The 22,236-nt window shown below is 45.4% G+C and overlaps 1 protein-coding gene across 1 annotated transcript in view; it reads left to right on the top strand.

Annotated features, from left to right (window-relative positions):
* EGFR (epidermal growth factor receptor) overlaps positions 1-22,236 on the top strand; it is an 810,606-nt gene that overhangs the window by 620,630 nt on the left and 167,740 nt on the right. The window contains exons 7-8 of the mRNA XM_069648296.1: positions 13,630-13,771; positions 16,937-17,053. Coding sequence (XP_069504397.1) covers positions 13,630-13,771; positions 16,937-17,053 — 259 coding nt within the window. The remainder of the gene's footprint in view (positions 1-13,629; positions 13,772-16,936; positions 17,054-22,236) is intronic.

The following is a 22,236-nucleotide window of genomic DNA, read 5'->3' as shown; positions in this document are numbered from 1 at the left end:
CCAGTGCCATTAGTATGGGACACTGATGCATGCTCAAGTCTTGTTGTGGCCCGGTTGAAACAAGTGTGTGTGACTGATTTAGTTTTTCCAATCCAATGCGGTCAGTCAGGACTGGCCTGGTCTTCTTGCCGATCCTTCTGTTTGAAAGCTTCCTTTGCATTTTTTTGCAACAACACAATGCAATTATAAGGTACTGTTTTAACTCGGGTTAAGTCACCCAGCCCCATGATAAATGCCACTAGTCACGGCATTCTTGCCATTTATTTGTTCATCTACTCCTCACCAGGCCTTAGCTTTGTGTTCTGCTTAGTGTGAAGCTGTGTTGTGCGGCAAACTGGAAACCCTGTTTGTTATCTGAAAACATAGTTATCAGGTAACAAACGGGTTCCAGATTGCCGACTGGCCTCAACTTCAAACATTTTAGTGGTGTTGCCACTTCACTTCAGATAGTCTTTCAATTTCTTCGTGTTTGATGCACAAGAGGGAGGGTATCGACTTAAAGTAATTTTCGTTAAACTGCTCAGCGAGCTCAAGAAGTCTGTTATAACATTACTGGTTGCTGTCACCCCCTGGAGCTGGTTTGCCATTTTGCCATGTCAGGCCCATTCATTTATCACCCAGAAACCAACTTCTTAACAGAAATGTATCATATGATGAATATCTTTATTCGTACAACATAGTACCGCCTATTCTCAAAACAAGCTGCTGTAAAATACACCATCGCACTTACGAATAATGTACCATCATTAGTACTTAAAACCTAATGCTTTTTAGGTCATGTTTGTGTGGGTTTGGACAGTAGATTGCACATTTTGTAAGCCATTTTTCCAAAATGTTCACGGAGGAGACCCCCCCCCCTCGCACCCACTTGATGTGGGTCGGGCTCGCTCGTTGCGCTCGCTTGATTCCAAATTAAGCCCGGCTAAATTTACGGCCCACCATCTTTCAAAGTCACCAGCCGCCACTGCTCTGGCCTTGTGTCTCAGTGAATCTTCTTTCGATTGGAAATATAAAACCTACTCTGTGGAAAACGTTGATAACTTTATGGAAGACACCCTAAAACTTTCCATGGTTGTTCCTTTTCCTAAGAAAATTCATAGTGTGAAGAATTATTTGCATTCCTACGATGTGGAAAATTGCTGCTAGAAAAAAAGACTTAAGAGCACAGATTAAGGGTATAAAACTAAAGGGGGGCTCGGATCTCTCAAAAAAGTACTGTATGACCAAAAAGATAAAGCCTGCCTTTAAGAAGTGGCTGAAGAGGAATAGGGTTATTAGGAGTCAAAGGAATGCCGAGTGGATGCTTTTGGCCCTGTGTAGTAAAAATCTGCAAGCTCTTTGGAGCCTGATTACTGATATGGATTTTTTCCAGCCTGCCCAGCAATTAAATTCAGTTTCAGAGAAAGCCTGGGTCTCCCATTTTGAACCATTGTTTGCCCGGCTTGAATTGTCTGAATGTGTGAAGTATTTTGATTTAGCAGCAAATAATAAAGATTGGAAACTGGATCTAGGATACGATAACATATTAGAAGCGCAGAAGAAGATCAGTACATCTTCTGCTTCTGGTCCCAATAAATTGTCAAATGTACTATGTCAAGGTAATTCAGTTGTCTGAGTCTCTATATTGGCTATTTTCTTCAAGGGGGTGGTGGACTCACATATTTTTATGAAATCATGGTCCACCGTCTATATTGTACTGATTTAGAAGAAGGGCTCAAGATCTGATCCTACTAATTACAGGGCACTTGCAATATTATATGCCAATAGCAGGGTATTTGTGACCTTGCTTGTGGGGCACCTAGAATCATCGATAAAATAATCGGGGAGAATAATGAAATGGCAGACTGGTTTTAGAGAGCACATGGGAACTTACCTAATTGGTTTTATGTCCAAATGTGTACAGGCTATGGTATGGTCTAAAAAATATTAATCTATTTTTGTAGCAACAATTGATCTCTCAGCCACATTTGATGAAGCAGACAGAGATCTTTTATGGACCAAACAGAAAAATTGGGGAATCACTTCTGGGCTCCTTCATCTGATTTCTGGTTTATATAATTAGTTGAATATGCAGGTTATGTTAAAATCGCAATGGGGCCCTTTCTCCCAAAATCTCACTGTTTAAGGGAGTCAGACAGGGTTGCCTTTTAGCGCCCTGTCTTTTTAACGTGTATATGTCTGATATAGGTGACGATTTGGATCCGACTTCATTTGTACCACCCAAAATCTCTTATTTAAAAATGATACGGTTGGCATATGAAGATGATTTTTTAATGTTTTATTGTACTCAGAAAGGTCTTCAGTATTTAATTGAGTGCACAACTTGGGTGTGTTGGGTTGTTTGCACCTGGCTCTTTGGTTAAAGTAGTAAGTCCCAAATAGTGAAATTTAAATGTATTATTTTATTGGTTGTAAACCAAAGTGAGTTTACACTATTTACAAAGTGCCAATTATTTACGAAGTCCCAACATACTCCATTTGGAGGCATGTGCAATTGTTTCGCCCTTCCACAGGCTTTCTCAATGCACAGTCACAGTAATGATGTCAATGGTATAATATCATTAGTATAATTCAAATAGTACAATCCTTCCTAATTGTAACACAAATGCATTTGTCCAATCTTTCTCAAAAAAATTCATCTCATGTTATTCATGCATAGAAGTTTGCATACACAATTGTACATTCTGGTATCAGCAATTAGGGGTCAAAGTATAGGAACAGTATTTCTATGGGATTTCTTGCCACTCTTAAGATTATAGAGTTTGATTCCAAGGATTACTATCCCTTTGTTCCTTGTAGTGCTGGTTAATCGAGTTTCCACAGAGTCCCAGCATTGAGGGTTTAACATCGATTTCTTCAATTATTAGTAGGTTCGTGCCAGGGTTTCCCTCCTTTAGTTCCTTTCTAAGTATCCATATTAAAGGGTGGGTCTTGTAAACGGTGTTTGGTCCTTTAAAGGGCTGCTATTCTTTCAGGATGGTCAGCAACCAGCGGAACGCCGCCATCCTGAAAGAATACAAGCCCGATAAAGGACCAAGCACCATTTACAAGACCCATTGCCAAATGTGGTGGGTGTAACGGTTATTGTGGCGGGCAGGGATGTGCTTGCCATATATGCTGTGTTTAAAGTGAAATCTATGGGTTAAGGCACGCACCTGTTGTGTTTTGGAAGCATTATAGTGAAGCCTCACTTCTTTGTGTGCAGGCATGCACTCACTAAATTGTTGGTGCGGCGTATCCTTGTATTCTGCCGTGTACCGAGTGCTTGTGGTTATGGATGTGGATGGAGTTTGTGGAAGCATTGTCTTGTTGTGCACGGGTTTGGATGTGGAGTTGTGAGCCTTTGTCCATCTGTGGGTGCGGTTGGATTTGTAAGTATACTTGTGGAAGCATGCTCTCAGAGTGTGCATGTTTGAATCTGTATGCACAGTTGTCGGTACAAATTGTGTGGCAGGTTCTTCATGTAATTCCATTGCATAGTTTGGAGGATGCGTATGGTTGTTTGAGGGGCGTTCTCTTCCGGGATAGTGGTTGAGGTCATTTAGCTCTATTTTGCTTTACTTGCCCTTGGAAGCCTGCATGGGGTCGAATGATGGTCAGGTTTTTTTCCTGCAAATTCAGATTCTTTGTCAACAGAACACTTGAAGTGGAATGAGTGTGTGTGATTGAATGCAAAGATGACGTGTGGGTTTGGTAAGGAAGGGAGGTGTGCTGTGCCTATGCTTTATTGTATGGATGGAGAGATGCAGGTGTGGAATGTGTGAGGCCAGAGCGACTGACTGAATGACAGAATGTGTATTTGTGAATGTGATAATGCTATGTTGCAGTTGTTCCACCACTGGCAGTTAGAGAGATGTAGCCTGGGTGGTGGGAGCCAGTAGGTTCCTGACCTGCAACTATCTTGGACCTACATTGTGACGGAAGAAAGGACTTAAAGTACACTTGCCTGAAGTGTCTTGGAAGCATCTTTACGCACACCTCTGCCACTCTAGTTCACTGTATTTACTGTAGAATTTCAATAGTGTTTGCTTACAAGTAAGTTTAATAATACACACTGTAGAACAACATCTGTACATTGCGGTGAAGAGTTGTATTTCTACAATGTCTACTACCAAATGCTACTTTTCTGCTAGCACTAATTTGAAGATATTTTTGGAATTACTAGCTAATTCGAGCCCGAGTATTTGTTGCATTCTTACCTAAAATGATAAATTGCAATAAACAAGTTCAAGCGCCAGAACTATTGGCCTTTTCACTGCGTGTTGAAAGCTAGAATAGATTTAACACGTATGTAGGAATCAGGGATCCTGTTTTCACCGAAGATCTTATTAGCTTGAAGGAGTGGGGCCCCAGATCACAAAATATAATTTAAGTAAAATGATAGGAACCTAGTCAGGGCTGGAACCTTTTTACTCACTATTGGACTTAATTTGCCCTGTAATGCCTCTTGATGGGAACATTAAATATAATAAAGGCGTTCAGTTGCTGTATGTTACAGTTATAATACGTTCATTTCAAATACTATATTTAGTTGAGTACAAAAATAAATAAATGGTAGTACCAGGTTGTTTAGTATGAATGCACAGGATGTATAAAGCACACACGTAGCAGGGAAGCAGTGAAGCCCTGTGCAAAGATAGGGAGCTTATCCATGGAGTGTTTCCAATTGATAACAGATTAAAGCTTTCAATATTGAGATTTGAAAAATACAACAAGTACCAGAATGCAAAGTATAACCAAGGAAATGTGGCAGGTCCAAAAACTACAAAAGGAATAAACTTCGTTTTTTGTATCAGATGGACGGAAAAGCTCATGGGTTCCTTGAGTCAGAGGACACAGGACAAATGACCAAGTAACCACAGCAAACTTGTGCAATGCAAATATCAGTTAATACACATTCAGACAAACAATGAAAAGAGAGGTACACAGGGCACTGCATGCCACCAACAATATAGTACTGCAGACCATCCATTAAATTTACTACATTAATGTAGTCTGAGCTGTGCACTGCTCATACAGATGATTGGGGGGGGGGGCAATTGAGCTTACATGTGAGGATAACAATATAGTGCAAGAGTGAACGTTCACAACAGGGCTTTCCTACGCACTCTCACATTGAGTTAATGGTGAAGCCTCAAACACACCCTCAAAGTCCCTGCGCACATTGCAAACCTGGGTTCAGCATGCGCTGAGGTACACATGCAGGTGCCATTTTGGATTGAAAAGCATGAAAGCATGTAGGCAAATGTAGATATCTTCCCAATTGACGTCTGTAATGACGTAGCTCACATAATTGAAGCACAAATAGATCAGGGAACAACAACTCATAAATGTATGCATGCAGTGGAAGGTCCTGCCAAAGTCACTCCCATAGCACTGCAATGACACCTTAAGCGAGGCGTGTAGCAGCAGCCATTGTAGTTCTCATGGTAGGGATCAGGCACTTAGGAGACCTCTATAAACATCTCATCGCCAAAGAAAGCCTAGCAATTAGGAGAACGGAAGGGAACCTTGGTCACAGCTGCGACCACCTCCCACTCAAAATCAACCTCTCTCCCAACGTGACCCTGGCTCTTCACATTGTCTCTTGAACCCCGGGCCCGATCACTGAATTCCATGATTCCCTCATTCACTCTCTCTCAGGCAACCTCAAAAAGACCTCCAAAGTCTTACTCACAGGAGACCTTAATCTTGGCCTCCATGATCCCACTGACACCCACACGGCCACTTTGAACAAAGCCTTATCTACTCCAGGATTTGCGCAAGCCATCTCCAATTCTACTCACTCTAAAGGATTGGATTGGATTGGGTTACCCACCACAACTGCCCAGTAGTTATTACCGAGAACACACCCATCTCGTGGTCTGACCACCACTACATCCAATTTGACCTCAACACTTCTAAAGAGCCTCCTAACCCCTCCATCCCTCTCCCTCAAGGCTTCACCAGAAGCTTGCGCCAACTCACGGCGGAAAGGATCACTCGATTCCTCAAAGTGCCCGCCCTCCAGGCCCCCTTTTCACAAGACCCTGAAACTCTTGCTAGAGCCTTCAAGCTTGCGATCACCCAAGCTGTTGTTTCTATCACCCCCCTCACCCTCAGGAAAGACAAAGAAAACAAGCACACTAATCCCTGGTTCTCACAGGAACTCCTCCAGCTGCGCACTAACAAACGAGCCGCCCTCACAGCCTGTAAAGCCAAACCTAATGACATAACCAAACTAGCCTTCAAGACCATCTCAAAAGAATACAAATCTGGCATAATCCTTGCTAAAGCCAACTCCTTCAACACTAGGATAGCCAATGCGAAATCAGGCACCAAAGAAATCTTCGCCATCTTTAGGGAGCTGGAAACCCTGTCCACCCTGCCACCTACCATCCTGAAGGATGAAAACTGGTGCAATAATATCCAATCGGCCATGCTCAACAAACTAAACACCTTGCAAACCAACATCCTAGCCAACCAAAAGGCCCTCACTCTCCTAATTGCCTCTCAGAATAGTAACCAGGATAAGGGGACTAAAATCAACTCCTCCCCGTTATTCAACTTCAAGGGTATGAACGAATCCAGAGTCATCTCTCTTTTAAAAACCATCAAACCCTCTAATTGTAAGGGTGACGTATGCCCTGCTCCGCTCATTAAAGACTGTGGCTCGACCCTTGCCCCCTTTCTGACAGCATTCATTAATGCTTCTTTCCAGTCTAGCCATGTCCCAACCAACCTCAAGGAGGCCCGGGTACGACAGCTCCTCAAAAAGCCATCCCTTGACCCATCTGCACCAGGGAACTACAGACCCATCACTACTGTCCCCTTCCTGCTATACATTCTGGACAAAGCTGCCTACCTGCAAGTCCAAAAATTCCTTGAGGACCACCGCCTTCTTGGCCTTTGGCAGTCTGGCTTCAGACCACAACATGGGACCAAAACGGCGCTCCTTGACTTAAAAATTCAAATGAATGACATCAGAGACGCTGGCAAACCTGCGTCCTGCTGCTCCTTGACCTATCGGCCGCATTTGACCTCATGGACCACAATACTCGCTCCCATCACCTCTCCATTGCAGCCAACTTCTCTCCTAAAGCCTGTGAGTGGATCACCTCGTTTCTAAAGGAAAGGGCCATGAAAGCCTTCTCAGACTCAGCGTGTGCCTCTCCTAGTCACATTACATGTGGAGTGCCGCAGGGCTCCTGCATTGCGCCTACCCTCTACAACCTATTCACTAGGCCCCTCTTCAACCTTCTTGACTCCCTGGGCATCTCATACACCAACTATGCTGATGACACCCAGGTGCTCATTCCCCTTACGGGTAACTACGAGACAGACAAGACTATCCTTAATTCCATCTATTGCACCATCCAAGCATGGATGGCAGAAAACTGGCTGTGCCTCAACAGCGATAAAACCGAGCTTCTGCTGATCGGCTCACCAACCCAATTGGGTCACCTTGACAAGAACTACTGTTCCTTCACCATTGATAATATACCCATAGCTGTGTCCCATACAGTCAAGACCCTGGGAGTCTACCTAGACTCTAATCTCACCATGAACAGGCCGGTCAACGCCATTACCTCCTCGTCGGCCTATTACGCTAAACTGCTCAATGCAGTAAGACCCTTCCTAACCACACAGAACTTCCTCACCATTGCCAGGGCTACTATCAGCTCAAGACTGGACTACTGCAATGCTCTCCTCCGAGGTACATCATGCAAAAACATTGCCAAACTCCAACTTGTCCAGAACAACGCCCTCAGGGCTGTCACAGGATTCGTTAGAAAGGACCACATATCAGACCTGAGAAGACAGGTCCACTGGCTTCCCGTTAAACAGGGAATCATTTTCAAAATCCTCTCCCTCACCCACAAATGCCTCCATGATCTGGCACCCCCCTACCTGGCTCAGCGTGTAGCCATTCCCACATCCGCTAGGCCATCCAGAATAGCCTATACCAACATGATCACCAAGCCCATAACATGCAGAGTGCGTGCATGGGGTTCCAGCTTCCCAGCCATTGCTGCCACCCACTGGAACGCCCTACCCTCGCACATCAGGGGATTTGACTCCCACCTAACGTTCCGCAAAGCCATCAAAACAAGACTATTTGCCTAACTGCTATCTGTTAACTCCCAAGCTCTGACTTTGTGCACTACTGTAACCAAATATGAACACCCTTAACTGTACTTTGTAACTTAGCGCACATGTTGTAACCAAGTAACTAGCTGTCTTAATTGTAATCCTGCCTACGTACACTTTCTTGTAAAAAGCACCTCAATGCCTCTCGGGTGCAGTGCGCTCTACAAATGTAAAAATAAATAAATAAATACATTTAAAAAAAAGATCTCTTAGGGCAGTGGTAGCAGCATAGCTCTCAACTCACACGCTTTTGGTGGGTGACACCCGCCTTGTAAAAGGCTGACTCACCCGCCAAGCATCCTGCACGCCCATTCATTCCAATGGGCGTCTCACCCGCCAAAAACAAAATCGGGTGATTTCACCCGCCTTTGCAACACAAATGGTTGAGAGCTATGGGTAGCAGTGTACCAAAAAAAGTAGCGGAACTGTGACCCAGGCGGGGTAAGACATGCAACACATTTTTCAAGGGTTGCAGCCATGCTGATTGACAGTCAATTGAGTTGAAACAGATTTCAGTTTAGCTGTAACTGCTATTGGGTGAGGGACAGAAATGTGTCCATACAGCCTACAATTGGGGATGCTTTCACCTTTGAAATTACCGTCATCTGAGTTGTGTGGACAGAGCAACGGCCAATGCCTTTGGTAAGGGTCTACATCATATATGAGTATTGTTGACCTCCTCCTATGTGTGAGGACCGGCTGGATTATACTGCAGTAAGGTGTGCCTGCGTTGACTGGGTCTGGCATTTGCCTCTCATCACGTGACATGCAGGAGGTCTCTAATGCTGTATGGTCCTGCAATCAGGGCTCGAAGATACCCGATACATGATGTGGTCTCTGCTGAGGATTTGGGTGTAGGGGCAGGGTCCTTTTCACAGTCCCCTTGCCACACTGTGACTATAGTGCTACACAACCACACTTCTGCTTACGCTCAGGGTAGTTGCGCCCTCGGTGGTCCTTGGGATCGCGTTGGCTACCAGCGTGGCCAGGAGCATCTTTTGAAACATGAGCTACGCGCCATGTGAGGAATGAAGGGAAGGCCTAGAAAGCCCTTGGCTCCTACGCTGTTTGCTACTTGCAGCATCTTTCCAATTCAGCACGCGCATCTCTCAATAGGATCTCATGTGGCCTGCTTGAGCTGCCATTGTTTAAACCATAAGCACGTGTCCATTCTTCAGCTCCTAACTTGGACACTGAAAAATGTCTATGCCCGCAGTCTGAGCACCAAAGAGCAGTGCCGTACAGTTGGCGCAGTTGTGCCTTCGGTCCGGGGGCAAAACTGGCTCCCACTTCTTAGTGGAACAGTGCGGGCAAGGTATTTGGAGTGCCATTGTCGGTTCGCCTTTGGGTTCGGCGCAGATTGCTTTCAGTGATGAAGGGACCAGACTCACAGATTGCAGCCTCTACTATGTTTTGGCATGTACAGCTTGATCATGAACAGTTTGTCCATTTGGTTGATCTTTTTCGGAACTAGCCATGTCTCTGATTCTTTTGGCATATAGTTGCAGTTCTTATAATGACCACTAAATAAAACATTTTTGCCATTTGCAGACACCGTGAGTGTCACTGCTTTGGTCTGGCTACCTGAGCCAGCCCACTCGTGGGCATGCACCAATGGGAGCAGGTGGAGGTCTCAACCCAGACAATCTCTAGCTTGGATAATCTCTAGCTTGGGCAATCTCTAGCTTGCCCGCCCCCTGCCTCAAACTTGTACTTAGCTTACTGCGACTTGTGTTCCTTGTATGGAATCATTGGTCTATCCATCGTAGGGAATATTTGTGTGCTTGTGATAGTGTGTTCATTTTCGAAGTAACACATTTTTCTCTCTCCTAGGTTCAAGGACTTTGGGTTCGGCATACAGTTTATCAAGGAACCTATTTGTATCTCTAAAGCTCGCATCCACTCAGTTGCTATTGCCTTGAGTGTTCGATTTTATGTCTGTATACAATTACGTATGTTGCAGTGACCAATTATTTAACTGTGGTTGTACCCTGTGAGAAACCCCAGAGATACGTTAGCTTTTTTGCTGATGGCATTCCTAAAGTGTAGAGCAGCGGTATGCAACCTGTAGCTCTCCTGATGGTCTGGACGTCAACTCCCATGATGCCTTACAATTGACAACGCTGGCTAGGTATGATGGGAAATGTAGACCAAAACATCTGGAGAGCCAAAGGTTGCAGACACCTGTTGTAGGGAGTATCTGTTCCATCTCTGCTACGGTTTCGACGCACCTACGGGTGGCGTTTCTCAACACTGGGAGTGTAATGTGTCTATCAATTCTAAGTGTGCCTATTGGGTAAGTTATGCCATGCCAGACATTTAATGTCAATGATTTGGTCATTTGATGTGCTCGATGAGTGAGATTACAAGGGTGACTGTGATGTTGCTCTGAATCCCTGGTTGCTGCTTGTTTCTGCGCAGCTTCCTCTCGCCTGATCCACCTTGTCTGTTGCTGGTTCTTCTTTGTGCCTCAGTTTGCGAACCACTGGTACTTGCTCCTTGGTCCTACCTCAGTCCAGGTCCTTAATGTAGGAATTCCCACCCACCCTAGTTGACCTCCTTGCTTGTTTATCTTGTCTTTCCCCGGACAAATGGGAATGTGTGCAGTTGGTTGGGTAAGTATTCCTCTGCGTGGGCCTGTTGTTCATCCGTTCTCAGCTGTATCAGTCTGTTTGTAAATGAGTAAGCTGTTATAGCCTGCCTGTGCCTGCTGGCGGATGTGTGTGCAAGAGGGGGGTGTTCTATCCTGTTTATGAGTCATGGTGTGTGTGAATGACGTGTCTGAAAAGTGCTGAGTGGAATGCTGTGAGGGTGCTCTGTGGGACTATTCAGAGAGAGTCATAGTGGGAGCTGGATGAACCCGATGGGTCTGTCTTCCCAATGTGAGTATTCTGCTCCTTTAACCTGTAAACTAAGAAGTGGCATAAATCAACCCGCGATGAAGTACTCTGGACTACAGACAGATTCCTACAACTCAGTCACTTCATGAAACAAATATCCGCCATCTTGAAACAATATTGGGCACCTTCCATGTAGTCCTCACACCGCACCACGTCCACCACCCTCTGCAGCCAAGCTCACATGCATTAACAGCACCTCTTCCACAGCCAAAGTGAATTGCACACTGCTGACATGCTTGCTGTGTTCCACTGTTTGACTAACCACCCTTACTTCCATAACACACTTTCAGCGTGGTCCACATGTACAGTGTGCACAGCTCTAGTCCCGACGCTCAGGCACTGGACAGATTTGCATACCAATGACGCTTCTTCCCTATGTCTGTGTGCATTTAGACTCTGGCTACTCTGCTGCTTATAATAAGGAAAGGTTCCACTCGCACATGCACTGAATGTGTTACTGATGCCACGATATTGGAGTGCTAGTGGTAGTTTTTGTCATTTTGTGTGTTGGTGCCGTATTTCTGTTTAGTAGTGCCCTCTGTGTAGGTATGTTGTCTGTTCATATTGCTGTGCACAATGTTGAAGCAGGTGAGTTGCTAGCTACCCTAGCACTTGCCATTGTATGTGCACATTGCTGCAGGTTAGGGTCAGGTACTTATCATCCCTCTTTCAATGTCTGCCACAGCATGAATGCACACTGCAGTGGAGTGCGCATGTGCTGATCACTCTGTGTTTCCGCCATTCCTGTTTTACAGCTGAATTGTGACGTGCACAACCTCCCAGCCAGCGTGGAGCATGTATATGCCATCCACTCGTGTGTGATAGTACTTCTTGACCAAATTACCATGTATGAAGTCACTTATGACAGAGTGATGCCATCCCAACTGACCGGAGATGGGAGGCGCTATCACATAGGTGTAATATTAGGAATGTGTATACACTGCATATTCTTACACCACTACACAACCAAATGTGTGCATTTATATTGCTAACATTCTCCACATACATTCCTATTAATGATTTGTAGTGCCTGGTTCTGCTCTCCGCCCTGTGCAACTCATCCAGAACAGGACTGCGAGATTTGTCTTTGGCCTCAAGCCCAGGGATTGTATCTCTCCAGCACTGAAATCTCTGCACTGGCTCCCAGTGGCTGCAAGGATTAAGTTCAAGACCCTCAGCATTGTCCACAAGGCCTTCTGGTGCTTGGGTCCTCAATACCTCCAACTCTCTCTTCGTAAATACCTTCCTACTCGAGCGCTTTGCTCCACCACCTCCAACTCCCTCAGAGTCACTCGCTTTTCCAAGCAACGAGTTGATGGTAGATCTCTTTGTTTGGCAGGGGCCTCCCTCTGAAACAGCCTCCCTCCCTTTCTGAAACTTGAGGAGCACCATCTCCCGTTCCGGAAGCAACTCAAGACCTTCCTCTTTGCTTCTGCCTTTTTTCTTCCTCTCCCCTGCTGAATTCCTGTCTGATTTTGGGCCCAGGTCCCTGCCCGCCCAGTTGCACACCCGCACTAGTTCCGGCAACCCTTGCACTTGGGCCTGTATCTGTAACCCTACAGTCCCCCTACCTGCGCTTTTGGGCACCTGCTGCCTGCACTTACCCTTGCTCCTGCAACTTGCTGGCGCACTTCTTGGTATTATTTTGATCCCATGTACAGCACTGCCCTCTCCCCTTTCCCCTTTCCCCTGGCACTTTTCCACTCCCGCCTCCCCTGCACTTGCACCATCTCAATGTCACTTGGCCTAGTAAGATCGTTGTCTCTGTCCTCCCTCTGTTCCCCCTTCCTTGCCTTGTCGCGGCTTGAAACTCTTGTGTATAGGCGCGTGACAATTTCCATGTCATAACATATTATATCATATCATTATTAGTACCTTTGGACAGCTTCGGCTAGGAGTCGAAATGCATTTCAGCTGTGGGGCTAATCGATTTAAATGCATATTTTTATCAAATGTGTATTTAAAAAGAGACACTGTGGTGGAAGTGTGGTTTGATGGTAGGTTTGATGCTGCTATTGTGATACATTAGTACAAACATATAGGGGGTCATTACGACCCGGGCGCAAAGGGATACCGGGCACCGGTAATGACACCGGTGCCGGTAATCCCTTTGCGCCCTATTCCGAGGTCCCTTTGCGGGTCCCTCCCTTAAGGCCTAGTTTTACCAGGCGTTATGGATGGGACCTGCAGAGGGATACCGGGGTCAATAACGGTACCGCAATTTGTGGTACCGTTATTGACACCTTCCCCCTTCCCATTGAGCCCTATGGGGGCTCAAATGGGAATGGGGAATGGCTTTTCAAATGGGGATTTACCGGTCCCGCAAAGGTCGGAATAGAACGGTAAGTCCCCATACCACCAATTCGGTGGCGATACCGGTATTGGTGCTAGTCATGGCGCTAATAGCGCCATGACTAGAACCAACCTCGGAATGAGGGCCATAGTGTTTTAAAAGACACTAAATGTATTTATTGTATGCCTAACATGACTTGTACAATGCACTTAGCCCCCTTGCAAAAGATGATTGGTAAAATGCACTGAATCATTGTCAAAACTAATATACATTTCCATATGAAAATATTCCTATGTTTAATAACAGGTGTGTCGTCTGGTTCATGATGGGAACATGTGTAAGCAGACCTGCCCACCATTACAGTTGTATGAGCACACTACATACCAGATGGTTGTGAACCCGGATGGAAAATATTCCTTTGGCTCTACTTGCGTGACAAAATGTCCCCGTAAGTCACTGCATATTTGTTGTCAAATTCTTAAACCCCAATTGTATTTTCAAACAAATGTATACATCTTTTTCTGGAAAAATAGTGCAGAAAACAAAATCCTAGCGACTCTGCAGATGGCCCTGTGCTGATGGAAAGTGTACGGATAGCTGGGCAAAAATTCTAAGCACCTTGTATTGGGAGGATCAGGACAGATGGAGTATTAGAATCCAGGTTAGAGAGTAGGTCTTCACGGGTGTTCAAGAGAACAGTTTCCGTACCTGTAGCTGCCCTGAAACGGGACTGGTGGTTGTGGAGGCAGCCAGCCATTTTGGTGTGGATGGTCAGTTGGGCGATAACCAGCTTCTCCATGAGTTTGCCCAAAAAAGGGGTGATAGAGATAGGGTGATAGTTAGCCGGACATGAAGGGTCAGCAGATGGCTTTTTTAGGAGAGGGTGCACAAGAGAGTGCTTAATGGGTTGAGGAAAGGAGCCAGTGGGGAATGGAGTGGTTGCAGAGGTCAGCCAAGGCTGGAGCGAGAGAGGCAATGTTGTCCTTGATGGTTCTGGAGGAGCAGGGGAGCATCTGTTTAGAGGGGACCTTCATAGAACGGACCACCCTAGAAATCTCATCCGGTGCAATGGGAGAGAAAGAGGAGAGTATGGGGGAGGAGGTCCAGGGGAGGTAAGATAAGGAGGGGGTGGAGGGACCAGAAGACATAGAAGACAGGATGTCCTGAGTTCTGGAGTAAAAGTAGGGCAGCCAGTGAGGAGCAGAGGGTCTGGGAGGGAGGAGGAGAGGAGGAGACTGCCGTAGGATTGGCAAGTTCCTTATAGATTTTAAAGAGTTCAGCCATGTTATTTGTGGCTCCAGAGATGTATGCTTGGACATGAGTACTTTTCTTGGAGCAGATGGAGGGACAGTATTGCCTTTAAATTAGGCGACAGGCCAGTTTGTCCGAGGATGAGCTAGATGCCTGCCACTTCCGCTCTGCAGCTTTGCACTTGCGTTTCAAGGCCGTCAAGTCAAAGTCATACCAAGAATTGCATTTGGAGACAGGCTTCATGCGGATCTTCATGACAGGGGCAAGGATGTCTAGGGTGTTAGAGATAGAGAGATGGAGTCCAATGAAGGGGGAGGATGAGGGATGAAAGAAGTGAGAAAAGCAGCACCTGACACTCGCTTCATCGGTCGAATGAGTGCGAAAGAGACTGGCAGTGCGGGAGGAGGCGTCAGGGAACATGGGAGGTCAAGGTAGGAAGAGAGGAGAGAGTGGTCAGACCAGGAGAGAGGGGTAGTGAGAGGGTTGGAGAGAGGGATGTCTGTTAAGACGAGAGCATCCAAGGTGTGTCCCGCAGGGTGAGTTGAGGAAGGAAAGTGAGGGAAAGTGTGTCGCAGAGGTCACAGAAATTAACAGTGGGTATATAAGGAGAGTCAAGATCGATATTGAAGTCCCCAAGGAAGATAGGTTTGGGGGAAGAAGCAAGAAGAGAGAAGGAAAGGTCAGCCCATTCTGAGAGGAAGAGGGAGGACAGTCCGGGGGTCTGTAGATGGTAGCAAGAGTACGAGAGAAAGTAGGTGAGACAGCCTGCAGACTAGGCTTTCAAATAATGAGTAGGTTTGAGTGTAGACGTTGGAGGCAGGAACCTACTCGGGGAAGATCATAGCCACTCCACCACCGGACCGAGAGGGCCTGGGATTGAACAGGATCTTGTAGCCCTCAGGGAGATGAGTGTCAAAAGCAGTAATGGAGCGGGCCTTGAACCACGTCTCAGTGAGAGCAAGGACGTCATGGTCAAGGTCTTCAAGGAGGTGACATATGTCAGAGGAGTGTTTGATAGCAGAGCAAAAATTGAGGGTAGCTCATTGAAGCTGGTTGCCCAAACAGGTTTGTGAGGGGAGCTCCAGGGTGCAGTGCCATCACTGGGGGGCAGGGGAGAAGAGAGAAAGAGGGGTGGAAGGAGAGGGTGGGAAGTTGAAGAGAGAAGGACGACTCCTGTCAAGGAGGAGAAGGTTAGGCTGAGAGCCCTGGGTCATGGTAGTGCCATTTTGATAGACATTAATGGAGCATTTGGAAGATGCGAAGTGAGCCAACAGCACTTCCCATCTGGTGCCGTCAGTAATGGGCGAGGAGGAGAAAGGGGAGAGGACAGAGACCATATGGGGAGTCCAGAAGTCAGAGGAAGGATCAGCAAAGAGAATATCAGTGATAGTCTGGAGGAAGCATTGATGTAGGGTTCTGCGAAGGGCAGACCAGGGTTGGAACTCAGGAGTGTCTTTTTTTTAGTTTCTTCCTTCCAGGCTTTGTGACAAAGGGAGGATAGGAGATGAAGAAGCAGTCAGAGAAGATAGGAGAGAAGGAGAGCACCATGGGGGCAGAGACAAGAAGAGGAAGGTTGGCGGGGGGGGGGGTAAGAGGCTCGCAGGAGAGAGGATCAGAGACACTATGCAACCTTAAAATCACACCAGGCAGCCAAGCAGACAGAAATCATTGAGCATGTTGGAAGTGGCCAGATTCACATATCATTGACAAATTGGTAAGCACAGTTAAAATTGATTCTAGCAAGAAAGCACTAAATAGCTGTACAAAATGTTGGATGCACAGTTGGAAGCCCACTTAGAATCGATTTTTGCCAAGCAAGCACTAAAAAGCAGTGCAGAATGATGGGTGCACAGTTGGAAGCACACTTAAAATTGATTTACTACCGGACCGGCAAACTATGAGTTGTGCTCGCGGGTGCCTTTATGCCTGCCAAGTCTGACCTGGCGGGCAGAGCGGCACCCGTGAGCACAACTTGTCGGATGCACCGGCACCATTCGTGAATGGTGCCGGTGCACCCGACCGCCCATTCCCATTCGAGCCCTATAGGGCTCGAATGGGAATGGGGAAGAATATTTTCTGGCGCCCGCGAATGGGCAAATACCGGGTCCGGTAAGGGCGTAATGACCCGGTAAATGCCCATTCGCCGGCACCAGAAAAAAAATGAGAACCGCACGGCAATGCTCACTATGCAGATTTTTAATTTCTTGTTAAGTCAAGCTGAAAGGCCTCCCTAGAGAAATAACCTGCCATATATATTTACATTTCCTTCCAAATGCATAAAATTAAGGTTTACTGAGAAATGCCAAATTGCACTTCATGAAAAAAACGTTCACAGCAACTTTATCCTGTTTCTTCTATCCAGACAACTTCGTGGTAACTGATCGTGGCTCCTGTGATAGGTCTTGCATTGGGAATACTTTCGAAGTAGAGGAAAATGGAGTACGCAAATGCAAACAATGCGATGGCCCTTGCAGCAAAGGTAAACGCCCTGATATACTGTCATAATATCCTGTAAAATATCAAAAATACGTGTCTAATATCGTTGGTGCTCTTTTATGGGACATATGTGTACAAAGGATACTATAAGAACTGGCCACTTCCGGCATCTCAAAATCTATGTTCACCAAGTAAGACATTTGTGATGATTCGATGGAATCTCGGCATGACTGATCTTCCTTTATTGACTGCACCCTTGGTACCTGGACGATACCTTTCTGTTAGCCAATCAGAATGCTCATAAAATGTGGTCAAATACTCCTGGTACAGAGTGTAACCCAAGAAGTAATAGCAACATTACAGCTTACAGGGTACGGCTACTTTTCCTCCAAACGTCTCATTCAACATCATTGGAAATTGTGCAGAAAAAGAGTGGATAAACATATATTTTTTTAGAAATTAACAAGTTAATACAAATGTTGTTTTTACAACTGTAACCTTAATGTAGCCTCCCTGCCACCTTGAAACTTCAGGAGAACGATCTTCGGTTCCGAAAGCACCACAAGACCTTCCTCTTCGCTTCTGCATTTGCCCCTCTTCTCCCCTGCTGATCTGTTTTTCTCTCTTGGCACTGTGCTCCTGACCACCCTCTTTCCTTCGGGCCCAGGTACCTGCTCACCCTGCCACCCTCCAGCACTGCCTCTGAGCCACCCCTTGCACTGGGGTCTGTACCTGTACCCATACAGTCCACCACCCACTTTTCTTCTGCACTTATCGGACTATCCTAGCACTTGCCACTTGCTGGCTGCACTACCACTGTTTATTGACTTTATTTATTTATTTTTACTTATTATTATTTATTCTGCTCTCTCTTCTGTTGCGCACTTTCCACTTCTACCGCTTTTCCATGCACTTTCCCCCATTTCCCTTTCCCATGCACTTGCAGCGTTCTCAATGTCACTGGGCCTAGTAAGATCGTTGTTTTTTTTCTATTTTTTCTCTTTTGTTCTCCCCTGTGTTTCCCCTCCCTTTGCCTGGTCGTGCTCTGAAACACATGTGCATTAGGCGATATGAATAAAATATAATTTCATTTAAATGTTAAAGTTGTTACCCTATGCAGAAACAAGCTTGCAGCTTAAATGCCTAATTTCACTCCTATTAAAGTATGTCGGTGAACTGTTTTTACTCATGAAGAATATAGATTGAAAAAAATTGCTTCTTTCAGGTGTTCAAATCAATTATTAGTTTGAAAGGTTGTTACTTTTATTTAAAACATGCCTAATGGTACAATGTTATGACTTGTTTCACTTGCACATGTGCCCAAGATGCGAATAACCCATACAGACACTGGGAACTGTCAATCTCTCCGGAGACAATTGCCCCAACCAAATCTATTGCCATCGGCTTTCTCTCAGGCATAAGTTTGGGGAAGTAGATGAGTTCATGCCAATGACCATTGCAGTAGCCTGTGAGCTGCCACATGAGAGTGGGATTTCCCGCCGGCATGTTCCAGAAATCTCTTAGACAATCACTGTATGTTGTGATAAAACCTTGGACCGCGAATAAGATGGGGGAGTGACATCTTCTCGGATAATACGTTGGGCTTCTATTAAATCCTCCACTACTGCTTCTGAAGCTACAGTACAGCAAGTGTCATTTTAAGGAGTGAGGGAATAACGCAATGTTTGGTTCGCTCAATAGTCCAGTGACGCATTAACACGTTTTACAAAAATGTATTCGCTGTGGTTTAACACTATGGTGCTTCTGAGTGAAGATGAGAAAGCTACTAAATGCAGGGCTGTGACTGACACCGCTGATCTAAAACAGGAACATAGAGACCTTTTTTTTTCGTGTTCGGCCATTTGGGAGCCCAGAGTGCCGGGCCTAAAAGAAAATGTTGGTCTGTCGTGCCCCAGGACGAGTGGGACGCACCAGTTATGCCTCCATCCCCGAATTAGGACATATATACATGCCCTGTGGTACAACAAGACTGACATGTTCTTTCTGGAGAGGGGTGCCTGCTACCTTTTTTTGAAAATGTTTGCAAGGAACTTGGGGTTGGTCACCCTGAGTTACCTGGGGGAACCCAGACGTGGACTCCTGCTCACAGTGCTTAGAGAGGCACAGCTCCACCTCACCGATGAGGCCCAACAACGCTGAAACACGTGAATGGGGTTGCTGTTGGTACTCTTGTTCAGAAGGGAATTGCCATAGCATTTTGGTGCTGGACTGCCCATGTTGGTGGGACAAAGACTGATATCCAAATGAATATTTCCCATATGTGAAAGGTACAGTGAGAAAAAAGCGATGGCTGCGGACTCTCAAAGAGGGAAAAAACAATAGAACAGGTTATCATGCCGTGGTCTTTCTGGAGAGGGGCGCCTGCTACCTTTTTTGAAAATGTACCCTAAGGCCTTTAATAGGTGAAAGGACTTCAAAGAGTGAGGGTGATTCAGTAATAACACTAAAAGAATCTCTGCAAAGTGAACGAAAAGCAGCATTGTTTCATCAAAACCAGAAAAAAAAGCAAAGTGCAACATGAAATGGTCACAACCATAGTTTTTAGTTTGATTATTATGCATTATAAACCATTAGTACCTGGGGAGAAAGCATCGGCCTATCAGGTGCAAAGGAACTCAGGCTGAATCTTTTCATCCAAGCCTGTATTACATCCAATGGCCGGCATCTTCCTCCCAGAGTTCCTGTTTCCCTGCCAGCCTCCCTCACCACCCACTCCCTCCTACATCTTCCCTCCCTTCTTCCCATGCTCTCCCGCCCGCTCTTACCTTCTCCGCCACCTCGGGTCTACTGTTTTTCTTGCCTCCACCTCCAGCCAGTCATGGATCCGCACTGAGCCCATCTTCCATTTCCATGACTGGCTCTGGTGCGGTCCACACACACGCAGAAGGTGAAATGTAAACAATAATAATTTGCTACTAGCACCCCCACATCGGCACGATGGAACAGCCAGTTACGGCACTGGGGCCAGCGTTAAGCCCGAGAAAAATAGAGTGGGCCCAGGGACATAACTAGCCAATCCAGTCCACCACTGCAGTTATTATTGCTGTAAAATAGGCTTGATGGGAATACTCTGTGGTAAACATCAACTATCAAAACTGAAAACAGACTTGGTTTTGACATAGCCTTTTGGCACATAGGACACAGAATGACTTTTTAGCATTAGTGACTGCTCATCAATTCAGAATGTTGGTGCCAGATAATCTTCCATGTCAGTTTAAAATCGATCTATTCTTTTGCGCCTGTTAAAGTCTATTTTGGTCCCGTGCAAATCGCATTCCTGTATGTGAGGTTGCCATGAGAGGTTAGACCCTTGTCCCAGTCACATTTAATTTCTATTAAATTAACCTCAATGCGGATTCATACGATGTTGGTGTAGAAGTCTCAGGAGGATAGCTCAGATGCAAAGCGCTCGCCGTGGAGCAACACAGGTTCGATCCCCGGGTCCGCACTAAGAAACCTTTGGGTATTGAGCGCGTTATATATAACCAATTATTATTAAAATTACCTGTACTGCATCTCACAGTAATAGTACTACTCCTCTGTTAGCTGGGCGCACACACTGTTTCAGTATTTTCACAGTGTGCTTCTCAAAAAAGGGAATAGCCTAAAAATGAGCCACAGTCCAAGAGAACACAAAACCATCTCAAATACTGATTTGGGCATGGTAACAGAAACTTGATCCTAAATCCGCGCCAGTCAAGCAGAAATATGCGTTTTTGCATGCCACGCTGCCCCATTACATGCCCTTGACGTGTCCACATTATGCCTCCTCTTACTGAGCTCAGCCGGCGGGCAATGACAATCCCGATGGCGGGGCAATGCTCCCCTTTCGCTTAACACTGTTATTTGTTCACTGCAAACATGTATCTGTGCTCACATGTTATTTGTTAAATTGAGTTTCTGTCCATCAAAAATGAAAAACCTGTTATGTGTTGCACTATTTGTCAGGTCAATGTGACTGGACTGTATTGATTCATATGTAGTACGAAATTGTGAATTGACAAGTGTCCATGGGTGTTTTCCTCCACTTTGACAAATGACAATTGATTAAAAAATCATTCGGTTGAGACTAATTTTCCTTTTTTTGACTCCCTAAAAATCTAATAATTTGTTTATCGTCTGTAGGTGTTTAAATATGAAAGTGTGTGCAATCTCTCACCCTGATTAATGGGTTAGTTTATAAGTATATACTCACCTGAGTAAATCATGGCCTAGCCAGGTGCCCCTTTATTACCTGATTGCTGTACTGGTCATGGTTTATTTTGTGCCCCTTTATTACCTGATTGCTGTACTGGTCATGGTTTATTTTAATTGGCAACCAGATACAGACATGGCTCGGAGAATAGGGGCACAGCTCCTCTTGCGTTGTGATTTGTGGCAGCTAAGCACATCACTGTCCAAAAGGCAATTTCAGATCCCAATAAATAAACCAGTAACTTCTACTGGGTAATATTTTGACCCAGCACTTCATCCAGTACTTGGGTGTCTGGCAGATGTATGGGATCCTTAGTCCTGTTTTTCCAAGGGGAGAAAACATTCATGGTTTGAAAGGTACTGTTTATGTACAGGAAGATCTAACTCATAGGCCATGTAACTGATTGGAAATTAATCTGTAGGAGGTTTTGAGTAGCAGAATTAAATATATATGGATTTCAGTAGTATAAGATTATGCATTATAAACTGTGGGCATCAGGGACGAGAGAAAAATGTGGTGCTTAGTTCTTTGGTGAGAGGGCATGGGGATGGTGCCCCCCTTTTTTCTTTTTATATTTGTTTTGCATGAATCACAATTAGTGGAGAATATTGTGGGTAGACTCTGGATGGCATATAAATGCGTAAGAACCCATTATTGGTTTGCATGGATGCAATTCAGAGTTCATCAGCACAATGTGCTTTCCTTTTGGGGCATTTTGAAGTTAGAAGACCTACACCTCCTGAGCCAACGCTCATGTGTGCATGGCATCTTCAAGGATGTTGTTGCATTCTTGGTGTTGTAGACACTACACGATATTTCTCTCCATGTCCTTGGATAGATTGGGCTCGTTGAAGACCATCCCAACATTATAGAAGTCATTGGTTGTCAAATCCAGTTCAGAAGGAAGTGCTTGCTGGCGTAGCTTTTAGCTTTTGAGAAGGTGGTTGACACAACAAATGAAAGACGTCTTGATAATGGGTATATTGTACAGTGGTCACTGTTAGTTTGTC

Source organism: Ambystoma mexicanum, chromosome 2q (genome assembly GCF_040938575.1).
Source record: "Ambystoma mexicanum isolate Mex_15411 chromosome 2q, UKY_AmexF1_1, whole genome shotgun sequence".
Lineage (NCBI taxonomy): Eukaryota > Metazoa > Chordata > Amphibia > Caudata > Ambystomatidae > Ambystoma > Ambystoma mexicanum.
Note: the sequence above shows the minus strand (reverse complement) of the source record. Positions and strands in the feature narration are given on the sequence as shown.